The sequence below is a fragment of the Nicotiana tabacum genome, chromosome 15 (genome assembly GCF_000715075.1).
Source record: "Nicotiana tabacum cultivar K326 chromosome 15, ASM71507v2, whole genome shotgun sequence".
NCBI classification, from domain to species: domain Eukaryota; kingdom Viridiplantae; phylum Streptophyta; class Magnoliopsida; order Solanales; family Solanaceae; genus Nicotiana; species Nicotiana tabacum.
In genome coordinates, this window is record NC_134094.1 from 31,611,426 (window position 1) to 31,623,907 (window position 12,482).

At 41.7% G+C, this 12,482-nt stretch overlaps 1 protein-coding gene across 1 annotated transcript; it reads left to right on the forward strand.

Annotated features, from left to right (window-relative positions):
• The first annotated feature begins 3,549 nt into the window (after window positions 1-3,549).
• On the forward strand, window positions 3,550-4,908 carry LOC107766228 (uncharacterized). Its single transcript, XM_016584978.1, has 2 exons — window positions 3,550-3,953; window positions 4,056-4,908. Exons 1-2 carry the CDS (start codon window positions 3,550-3,552, stop codon window positions 4,906-4,908), a joined length of 1,257 nt encoding a protein of 418 aa, XP_016440464.1.
• The last annotated feature ends 7,574 nt before the right edge of the window (window positions 4,909-12,482 follow it).

Here is a 12,482-nt window from a genome sequence, read left to right on the forward strand (position 1 = left end):
GAAGATCAAGTGATGGCGTAGTAGTTGTGGCTGTGAAAGGGTATAGTAATCTACGGATGTGTGATCCTTATGATGTTGTGTAGAGGCTTTATTTTCTACCAGTGGGTCATATTTGTGCGATATGAGTTTGGATCGGTTGTAATAGTTGACTTGGCCGTCACGAGGATGAATACGAGATTTTGCTGATGATTTGAGGTACTAGATGGTTTGTGTTACATGAGATTATTAAGGATTTAGTTGAATTTCACTGTGGTATTATGATAGTAATGGGGTATGGTTATTGTATGTTATCAGATGTTTTATTCCATGGCTTTGAGCCAAGTGGGGGAGTCTATTATTGACGAGTCGATTGCACGTTTATGTGTTATATTGGTTTCGTTCTGAGGCATGCTTGTGAATCGGTTATGACTTGCAGAGACTGCTTTTGAGGATGACTTAAGCAAGGAAATTTCTAGATACATGGTGTATTACACTTTATGGGTAGATGGGAATCATGGAATGATTGAGTTGTTATTCGTGAAGGATGTAGTGTGCATGTAGTATAAATTTGCTCGGTTGCATTAAGGCGGGGTTACTTCCTTGGGTGTTGTCGTGCTAATGGGGCATGGGTCGTTCAACCTGTTTGGGCGGTGCAATTGAGATTTGAGCAGAGTGGATGACTCTCGAGAAGGTTCTAATGGATTCAAGATTTATATGTGGCAGTTGAGAATTTTTCGGACTTGTATATGGCTAGAATATGAGATTTGCATTGGATGGTGTTGGGACTTGCGGTATTTATATATCATCATGGATTATACATTTTAGTATCAGGAAGGTGAAGGAAACTACTTTAGATTCACATAAGGTCTCTTTAGAGTGAGTGTCTCGGTTGTGGTACTTATGGGTTGCTTAAGAAGGAACACAGCAACTTACGGGCCTTAGGGCGGTGTGGTTTTATTCTAGTATCTCTGGTGGTGATCTTTGGGGGAGGACCGCGGTGTTCTGGCAAAGAGAAGTGCCAACTTGAGGGTAATTTGGAAGGACCTCGGAGAAATAAGATAACTTGGTAGTAGGTTGGATCGGCACGGTAATGGATATGATCGGTTCTTTGTGTTCTTATGATGTGGTGAGTCTATATAGGTGTTTTGTGGCAATACCCTTGGGTTTGGCGACCTGTGTGGCTTGGTTTAGTTGGAGAGATTCAGTTCTGATGGTTTGGTTTTGTGCAAATAGGTTTCAGAGAGTTCTCCATCGTTTCTACCATAGTTTGAGATGGATATTTCCTATTCGCGAGAGGAGCATATTGCGTATTGTAATTTCTCCTGGATGTGATCAAATGGAAGGTTTCAGAATGATTTGGTATATATTCTGATGGTGACTCAGAGTTGATTATGAGATTCTTGTGCTTTTCATATGATGTCCTAATAGAGGCGGTGCATGGTGTGAGATCAAGATTTGCATGTGCAAGTATACAATTCAGTTTCAAAAGGAAGGTGATGTGCCGTAGAATTTTGGCACTTTTGATACTAATTACATGGACTGTAACTCATCTTTTAAATCAATTTTAGTTATTTCTTATCAAGTTTTGGTGTTTTGTAGTGTACCAGACTTGAAGAACCAAGAACACAGAAAAGAAAACAAAAACCCATAGAAGGACAGAAATGCGGCAGGTTTGCGACTGCAGAAGTGTTGTGCGAGTTGCAAACCAACCGCAAAATGAAGCAGGTGGTTCAGCTCTTGAAGAGAGAAATATGCAGTCCATTATGCAGTCGCAAAACGCTTCTGTGGACCGCATAATGACCGCATAAGTGCAAATGAGATTCTGCGAGAGCCCTTTTTGCGACGCAATCTGCGGTCGCATAATCAATATGCGAACCGCATAATGGATCTGTGACGGGGAACTGGGAAACTGGACATGCAATTATGCGGAGACCTTTTAATTCTGCGAACTGCATACACGATCTGCGACCCATTCTGCGGTCGCAGATGTGTTCTGCAGGGGCATTTTTATCTAAATTTGACCCCGACTTTTGGCCCATTATAAATAGATATACTAGGGTTTTTGTGGGACATCTTGTCTGAAAAAGAGGGTACATTGAAGGCATTGAATACACCATTGTTTTGGAAGCTTGTGAAGAGAGAATCTTGTACCTTTGTAAGTTTTATGACTTTATTTATTGCTTTGTTCTTGGATTCTAGTATGAGTAGCTAGTTTTAAATACTAAGGTTGTGGACCCTAAATGGGTGTAATGTTAATGGGTGTTTACCATTGAATATATATATATATATATATATTGAATATATATATATATATAATGGTTGGTTGATATTTATTCATTTCTTATGCTTCATTTATTGTTAGTGGTTGCAAACATAAACTAGTTCCATTTCACTCTATCTTTATTGGAAAAGTGGGTTAGGGTTTGGTAGAATTGAATATAAAAAACTCAAGGCTTTAAACCTTGTTTAATAGAATCGCCTAGGAATAAGTGAGTTCTATTTGGCATAAATTGGTTATTCTTAATTGCAACTCTTTCATATTAGAGAAAATCATAAAGAGAAAATACTACCCAACTATTGGAAAATATTGGGTAGTCACTTAGAAACCATTTGCACATCAAAGGGCCTCCCATTAGAAATATATCATATTAACACCGATAGCATTATATTCCATTGATGGGGACACAACCTTGGGTTCCTTAATCAAATTAATTATATTCTCACAATACAATAGTTTTCTTTATTACACATAATCACAACACTCTTTTTTTAAGCTAACGGAATACAATTATGATTTAAGTCAAGTTTCACACTATTCAAGTAATTGTTTCACACCTATTCCTTATGGTATTCGACCCCAACCTAGTTGGGTTATTATATTTGACATCGACCGCCTTACACTATTTATTTAGGTGTAATTTGAGCGTATCAAATTTTGGCGCCGTTGCCGGGGAATACGGTTATGAAATTACTATTTAGTGTGTGCTTTACTTTACGTCTTCTTCTATTCCATCACACTTTGCTTGCTTTACTTGGTGTTACTAGGTAAGCATGGACGAGTTGGAAGAAGATAACCCTTTTGCGGATATAGATGAGTATATTGAGGATACAAATGCCATTGTCCCTCCAATAGTTGATGTTGCCACCTTCAAGGTAGAACACGGTCTAATCCTAATTCTCAAAGTAGAGGGGTTTTTCAGAAATTCGACCGATGATGATCCGACACAACATCTCAGAAACCTCTTGGGTGTGTTTGCGATGCATAAGAAGAATCATGTCTCAGATGATGCCCTATGGATGAGGGTGTTCAAGTATTCACTAGCCGGAGAGGCAAGGAAATAGACCCAAAATCTACCACCTAATTCCATTCATACTTGGCCCGAACTCGTTCGAGCTTTCCTAGAGAAATGGTTCCCGCAAAGCAAGAAGTCAGAGCTCCGGGATAACATTTTCTTCTTCAAGAAACTACCGGGAGAAAATCTACATGAGGCATGGGATCGATTCAAGTTATATTTAGTGAGGTCGTCGAATCATGGTTTTCCGGACAACATCTTGTTGGAGAAGTTTTACATGGGCTTGGATCCTTTGAATCAATCCATAGCCAAAAATGCAGCTGATGGATCCTTTATGGATAAAACATTTTCAAGGGTCACACAAATTCTTGACAAGATTGCAAAACATAACCACGCTTGGCACTCGGAAGACACTACAGGTGGAATTGAATATGGTACTCCTTCCTTGACCAACATGATTAAGGAGAACCAAGAAAGTGATCAAGTAATTGCCGGGCTTGCTACCAACATCAATGTGTTGACCAAGATGTTTACTGAAAGCCAAACAAAAAAGGTGAATGTTGTAGAAGATGTGCAATCCTTGTCAAACGAGGATTACGAGGAAGAAAATTATGTCAACAATGCTCAAGGCGGTTATCAAAGACAACCTTACCAAGGGCCTGAGCAACAAAATCAATGGAGGTCTAACCCGCAAGGCCAAGGCAATCAATAGTGGCGAAATGAACAAGGTAGTTCATATCAAGTTAATTGGAGTAACAACAACAACAACTATTCAAATCGTAGTTCAAACCCCTATGTTCCACCAAAGGGGCAACACGCTAACTCTGCGCATTGGAAGGAAAGTTCTTCAAATGAGTCAAAATTGGATAACATGCTTGAAAGAGTGTTGCAAAATCAAGAAAGATCCGGCACTTCAATGAAGAACATGACTGAACTTGTGGGTTCTCATACCGCATCCATACAAAAGTTAGAAATGCAAATGAGAGATCTATCAAGAGAGCAAAATCCGAAACAAAATGGCACACTCCCAAGTGACACAATAACAAATCCAAAAGGTAATGGGAATTGTCCGACTTCTCATTGTATGGAAATAACAACTCGAAGTGGGAAAATACTTCAAGGAGAGAATGAACAAGTGGTCGAAGTGGAAGATTCGGAACAAGAGGTTGAGGCACAAGTTGAGGTTCCAATAGTTGTTGAAGCTGAAAGACTCCCAAAGGAGGTGAAAGTTCAAGAAGTGAACCGTGAAAAGGTTAAGGAAAAGGTAAATGAGGCACCAAAAGCTCTAGCACCAATTCCTAGACCTCCCCCTCCTTTCCCTCAAAGACTTGCTAGGAGGGTTGATGATAGCAAACTCGAGAAATTCTATGAAATTCTCAAGAAATTATCGGTGAACATTCCATTTGTGAAAACATTTCAAGAGATGTCGGGTTTTGCTAAGTACTTGAAGGACTTAATCACAAAGAAGAAAACCATAAAAAATGAAGTGGTGAATGTGACCCACCGGGTTAGCTCTATCATTGCAACAACCACCGTTCAAAAAAAGAAGACCCGGGAGCTTTTACCATTCCATGAACTATCGGGTTGCGCAATTTTTCATGAGCTCTTTGTGATAACGGGGATAGCATTAACTTAATGCCTCTTACTATTTACAAGAAATAGGGGTTAGGTATGCCTAGGCCTACAAGTATGAGGTTGCAAATGGCTAACCGTGCAATAAAACAACTGGTGGGAATTGTTGATGATGTTCTTATGAAAGTGGGGATGTTCCTCCTTCCTGCCGACTTTGTTATCCTTGATTGTGCTATTGATAAAGAAATCCCTATCATCTTGGGGAGACAATTCCTTGCTACCGAAAGAGCACTCATGAATTTGGAACGAAATGAGATCAAGTCCCGAGTTAATGACAAAGAGGTTACCTTTCAAGCGAGTAAGAGTATGAAATTGCCACATGCATATGAAAGCATCTCAGTCATTGATATTATTGATGAGGTAGAAGATGCAATCGAGATGAAGATGGAAGAAGAATGCCTTTGTGTGGCATTGGCGGCTATTTTGGTAAATTTTGATGGTGAAGACATGAAAGTGTACATGGAATCGGCAAATGCATTAGAAGGACGTGGGTCCTACACTTATGCACCAAAGAAACTTTTTCTTGACTTAGAAAATATAGTCACTCCTCCCGTGAAGCCTTCAATCATCGATCCTCCACAACTTGAGCTCAATCCACTTCCACCGCATTTAAGGTATAAATTTCTTGGCTCCAATAAAACTCTACCATTTCTTCTTAGCTTAATGATGTGCAGGTTGAATGGTTGTTGAATACCTCGAGGGAGCATAGACAGGCCATTGGATGGAAAATAGAGGACATACGAGGGATTCTCGCTGGCATTTGTGAGCACAAGATACACTTAGAGCAAGAGAGAAAATCTAGCATGGAGCATCAAAGAAGGTTAAACCCTTACATGCAGGAGGTGGTGAAGAAATAAATCATAAAATGGTTAGATGCCGGGGTAGTTTATCCCATTGCCGATAATTATTGGGTGAGTCAGGTGCAATATGTTCCCAAAAAAGGAGGCATGACCGTAATTCAAAACAACAAATATGAGCTCATCCCAACGAGGATAGTGACCAGGTGGAGATTTTGCATGGACTACCAGAAGCTAAATAATGCTACTTGCAAGGACTATTTCCCTATGCCTTTTATTGATAAAATGCTTGATCGGCTAGCGGGAAGGTCATTCTATTGCTTCTTGGATGGGTATTCTGGCTATAACCAAATGAACATCGCCTTAGAAGATCAAGAGAAGACAACATTCATATGCCCGCATGTGACCTTTGCCTTTAGCCGTATGCCATTTGGGCTATGCAATGCCCCGACTACCTTTCAATGGTGCATGATGTCAATCTCCTCGGACATGGTGGAAGATTTCCTAGAGGTGTTTATGGATGACTTCTCTGTAGTTGGTGATTACTTTGAGCATTGCCTTGACAACCTTAGACAAGCGCTCAAAAGATGTGAATAAACTAACCTTGTGCTAAACTGGGAAAAGTGCCACTTCATGGTGGACGAGGGCATTGTTCTCGGCCACAAAATTTCCAAGCAAGGCATAGAGGTCGATTGGCCAAAGATCGAAATCATTTCCAAGCTTCCTCCTCCCACTTCAGTGAATGGTGTTCGAAGCTTTTTGGGTCATGTCAGTTTTTATAGGCGTTTTATCAAGGACTTCTCAAAAATTGCAAATCCCATGTGCAAGCTCCTTGAAAAAGATGTAAAGTTTGAATTCGATGAGAAGTATCTCAAAGCTTTTGTGGATTTGAAAGCAAAGCTCACCATGACACCTATTATTGTCACACCTGATTGGTCCCTTCCATTTGACCTCATGTGTGACGCCAGTGGTGTAGCTATTGGGGCGGTGCTTGGTCAACGACATAACAAGATCCTTCATCCTGTCTTGTATGCAAGCAAGACACTCAATTGAACACAAATGAATTACACAGTGACCGAGCAAGAACTTCTTGCCATTGTCTATGCTTTTGAAAAATTTCGGGCCTATTTGTTGGGGTCCAAAGTGATAGTTTACACCAATCATGTTGCTCTCCGCTATCTTATGGCGAATAAGAATGGTAAACGAAGATTGATTAGGTGGGTCCTTTTGTTGTAAGAGTTTGACATTGAAGTCAAGGATCGAAAAGGGACAGAGAATCAAGTTGCGGATCACCTATCTAGGCTTGAAGAGGAAGGGTGACCAAAACAAGATCTTGAAATTAATGATGCCTTTCTAGATGAACACATATTGGCATTGTCTAGCACCTTCGCTCCTTGGTATGCCGACATCGCTAACTTCTTGGTTAGTGACCTCATTCCCGACATATTGGAAGATTATCAAACGAAATAGTTCTTGCGGGAGTGTAGGCAATACTATTGGGAGGAACCCTTTCTGTTTCGGATTTGTGCCGACAACATCATTCGGCATTGTGTTTCGGAAGATGAGGTAATGCAGATTCTCAAGGCATGTCATGACTTCCCGGTTTGGGTCCATCATGGTGGAAACCATACTGTAGCAAAAGTGCTTGAATGTAGCTACTATTGGCCATCGATCTACCCAGACACAAATGAAAAGGTCAAGGCATGTGATCAATGTCATAGACAAGGGTCAATTTCTAGAAGAGATAAGATGCCTATGAACTTTGTAATGGAGGTCGAGATCTTTGATGTGTGGGGAATAGACTTCATGGTTCCCTTCGTGAGATCTTATGGGATGATATATATCTTGGTGGCTGTGGACTATGTCTCCAAATGGGTCGAGGCAATCGCCTTACCCAACAATGAGGCAAAAAGTGTGACCATTTTCTAGAAGAAGAACATATTTACGCGGTTTGGTACCCCCAGAGCCATCCTTAGTGATGGTGGTTCTCACTTTTGCAACAAGTCCTTCACCGGGCTGCTCGAAAAGTATGGAGTCAAGCACAAGGTGGCCACCCCTTATCATCCTCAATCGAGCGGTCTGGTTGAATTTTCCAACAGGGATATCAAAAACATCCTAGCAAAAACCGTTAATGCACACAGGACTGACTGGTCAAGGAAGCTAGATGATGCATTGTGGGCATATCGCACAACATTTAAGACTCCCATTGGCGCCTCACCATACCGGTTGGTTTTTGGTAAGGTGTGTCACTTGCCAGTGGAGCTTGAACACAAAGCCATGCGGGCATTGAAAAAGTTGAATCTTGATTGGGCCGAAGCTACTAACCTAAGAATGACACAACTCAAAGAGATGGAAGAATTTCGTCTCTATGCCTATGAGAGTGCAACCATTTATAAGGAGAGAATGAAGTTTTTTCATGACAAGAATATTTTGAAGCGGGAATTCAAATATGGTGACTTGGTCTTACTCTTCAACTCAAGACTTAAGTTATTTCCGGGCAAACTCAAATCCAAATGTCTAGCCCGTTCAAAGTTGTGAATGTGTCCCCCTATGGCGCTATTGAATTGGAGTTGGAGGACGGGACTAGAACTTTTAAAGTAAATGGCCAATGGGTCAACATTACCTCGGTACCACAGGAGAAACACACTTGGTAGAACAATTCGCACTCGAGGCTAGTCCTACACTAGTCCCCACCACTTATTAGCCCAAATGGGGTTAACATCATCGTGCCGCGACGTTAAATAAAGCGCTTCTTGGGAGGCAACCCATGTGTGGTAACACTCTTTTGTTAGATTTTAATTTCTGTAAGTTTAGTTATTAGTGTTGAGCAATTTGACGTGTGTGTTATAATGCAGGTAGCTCAAAATACAATGAAACAGGGTGCAAGGACTGAGAAGAATGAAGGAAAGAATGACATGTGGTCTACGGCAACTATACAGTCACATAATGGCTTTGTGGACAGCATAGTGGTCGCAGAAACACTCAGAAGAAAATACAATTTTGGTCCTCCAAAATGCGATGGACTTTCTATTTTTGCGTCATGTATAACAATTATGCGACCGCAGAATACGTCGCGAAGTGGATCTTAGCCAAGCTATCACTAACTTGTCGCATAACACATATGCGACCGCATAATGTGTTATGCGATCCACTTTTCTACCGCAAAACTCCCAGGTATTACACCCTAATCATATCCGCATTTTAGTTGCACAACCTCACTCTCACTCACATACAAGCACCGCACAACACAAACGAGATCAACAAAACAAAAACAAAACAAAGAAGAGCAAGAAAAGACCAAAAACATTGGCTTAACTACACAAAATCACAAAAAGATAAATGGAATTGCACAGAAAGAGGTCACCTGGTTCGTATCTCAGAACAAATCCTTCAACTACTCAGATATCGGGTATGTAAATGTTCCTCCCTCTCTTGCTTAATTACGTTGAAGAAGAACATGTGTTTGCATCTTATTTTCCCCTTCTTCTCAATCCCTTGCTGTGGGTATCAATGTGTGCATAATTTGTGTAAGAATCATTGTTTAAGGGGAAATTGATGCTAGGGGTAAACTGGGTTTCAAGAATTTAATCTGCATAATCAGAGTAAAGAACAGGGTGGGAAAGTTTTTCCATTTCATAGGTGTGCAATGTCTGAATTTGGGTGTTGGAAGGTCTGTAAATTGAGTGGGTCGACCTTTTGAGTAAAGATGACGATCTTTGCTGTCTGTATAATTGATTTGCGGTCTGCAGAATCATCGCATTTGGTGCCCTAGGTATCCTGTTGAGAAGCACTTCTGCGGTTGGGTTCGCGATCGCAGAATCATTTCGCGGACCGTGAAAGTGCCGCAGACTGAGGCAACTAATTTGCCACATCTGGTGAGAAAAAATGCGACCACGATGCGGTCTCACAAATTTGCTCTGCGGCACCTTTCGCGATCGTATTCATGCTTTGGTTTCTAAGTGGTGTAATTTTACGATGGGTTTGCGGCTCATAGAATTGTTATGTGATTGCATCACTCATCGCAGATGCTTCTTGTTTCTTTTAAATTCTCTCAATTTGTTTCCAATGCTATGTAAACCACTCACCCATTGATTTATTGACGTGAATGGCACCAAATAAGCCCCTCGTATCACAATCACCTACCGCTCGAGGAAACAAACGGGCTGCTTCCGTGAGTCAACAAGCACAACAATTGAAACGCCCAAGGCCTGAAACAGCCAGAAGCACATCTGCACACTCCTCCCGGACTGAAAAGGAGGAGGCACAGGCTGATCTTATGCCATTTGTTGATCTCCATGCTGAAACAAGGCAGAAAAGTGGTGAAGATCTCCGGTTTGGGGTTCCGGCTCTTGGAACCCGTACAAAGATGGCTTAGCTAAGAGAAAAATCATGGAAGAGAAGCATCTAGGGAAGAACGGTTTAAAAGAGCATTACCCTCATGTGCTTGAAAATATAAAAAAGAGGCAATGGGAGTTCTTCACGCAAGTCCCGGGGGAATATAACGAGACGCTCGTGAGGGAATTCTATGCTGCTTATGCTGCCTCTAGGAATGCTGAGCAAAAGAGGAACCGTGTATTCTTGCAGTATGTCCAAGTTTGAGGGGTCTAATTACTCTGTGATGCCGCATCGATCAAGGACAAATATTTTGAGGATTGGTCATCAGGGACAACTGAATATGATGCCAATCTTGCCAATAAGGAATCCGAGCGTGCTTTGGGTTGCTTCCGTCATAGCCAACAGAACTCCCTCCTGGATAGATCCATGCCAAAAGATTCATAAAAGGGATCTCACCCAGGAAGGCCGGTATCGGCTCAGTTTTGTCTACTCCCGTCTAATGCGTACTAGAAAATGAAACCGACATAAGCATCGAAAAGGCAATCCTTATTTCATGCATCATGACGGGCATCAAAGTTGATGTGGGAGAAATTATATTCTGGGAGATTGGGATCAGAGCGAATAAGAAAGAAACATCACTCCCCTTCCCATGTTTGATCAGTGCTTTGTGTAAAGCTGGGGAAGATCCTCTGATCCCCAAACACGACCACATCGAAAAGGCTGTCCAAGAGATTGACATCACCCGGATCAGTTATGCAACAGAAAAGATGATAGACAACCCACCAGAGACTTCACTCACTCCTCCATCAGACTCAGCATCACCTGATGTCCCCTCAATGCCTGGCACTTTTTCTGCTCTAGCCACTTTCACATCCATTCCCAGACCAACCACTACCTAACCACCTACTTCCTTGCCTGTTTATCAAAGCTTGGTCTACTGGCACAACATGCTAATGCCAAAGTAGACAGACTGACAAAAGAACTTCCAGCTCTCATCCGGCAAGCACTGGCCCCTATCCAAGCCTCAATGAGCGTTCTTCAACAATAACATCAATCCTATAAAGAGCAGCTCAAGCACTTTGAAGTGTGCCTTGAGAGGGTTGACCGAGGCGAAGCTGGAGATATCCCTAAACTCTAAAAGGATGTCACAGAGTTTAAATCAGAGCTGCACAAGATGCAAAATTTGGAGTTTGACTTGACCTCCCTTCTTCCGGAGAGAGGGGAGCAGGGAACTGGTACCTCCCACATTCCGAGCCTAGACCTTGACTTCACAAACCTCATGACAGCTGCGGAAGCCCAGGGTACTAAGACTTCAAAAGCTCTAGACTCCATTGTGCATATTGACACTCATTTAGATGAGGAATCCGGAGAGTCTGAGGGGGAGAAAGATGAGGGAGACACCGAGGAGGAGGAAGCTGATGAGGAGGCATTACTTGAGGAGAATTATGATCAACGAGACAAGAGAGGCAAAGAAATTATTATCTTTACAAATACGCAGGGTGAGGAGGAAGCATATGTACAGACATCAATTGTATATTCCATTGCAGATATGGTTGCCAAGGACAATCCCTCGACCACACAGCTATCACTGGGTGAGGCTAGCAGCTCCCAGGTCCCAGACCTAGCTTTATAGCAGGTGGAGTTTCCTATTCTGGTCTCAGTCACCACCACACAGTCCGAGGTTCCACATGTTGCCTCCACAGTGCCAGCATCTGACCCCACAGCTACCCCGGATGTTCCAGCCACTCCTAGCGCCTAGTGCACCCCAGGAAGCCCCTGAACTTTGCTCTTACTTTCTCAATGCATTGGGGACAATGCATGCTTCTTGGTTGGAGGTGGGGTAGTCAAATTATTTTTGTGAACCTTGTATATAAACTCTTTACTTTAATAGTGTAGATTTTTAGATAGCAATGAAGTCTGTAATAGTAGAACCATGGTGGTAGCAAAATATGTTTTGACTTGTTTGGTGTTGTTGTTCTAGCTTCAAGCATGTAATAAGTTTTTATTGAATAAATTGCACCCTTCTAATTTGGTAAATAAACGGTTAGTCATTCTTGTGAACTCGTGGCTCGCTCTTTGACTTTATGCTTACTCAGAATCTCAAATATCATGTGATGAAGCTTTGAGTTGCCTTGCATTCAGTTGAGGGTTGAAATTATGCTGAGTCGAACAGTTCATGCGTTGTGAGTGGGTGAGGATTTGTATAAATAATGCATATGCTTAACTTGTGATGTCTAAAACTTGCCCGGTTGGTTTCTCAATGCAACTCTCAGGTTAATGATTGGGTGCTGAAATGATCTTAGGCTCTCTTTGTGATTTCTAGCTAATTTTGACCAAATTGACCTCCGTGGTACATCAACTGCCCTAGTTACTCCCGTTGAGACTTTAACCTTTTATTTGGCTACCACATTACAAACCTTTACCCCTTTGTGAAATAATTCCCTCT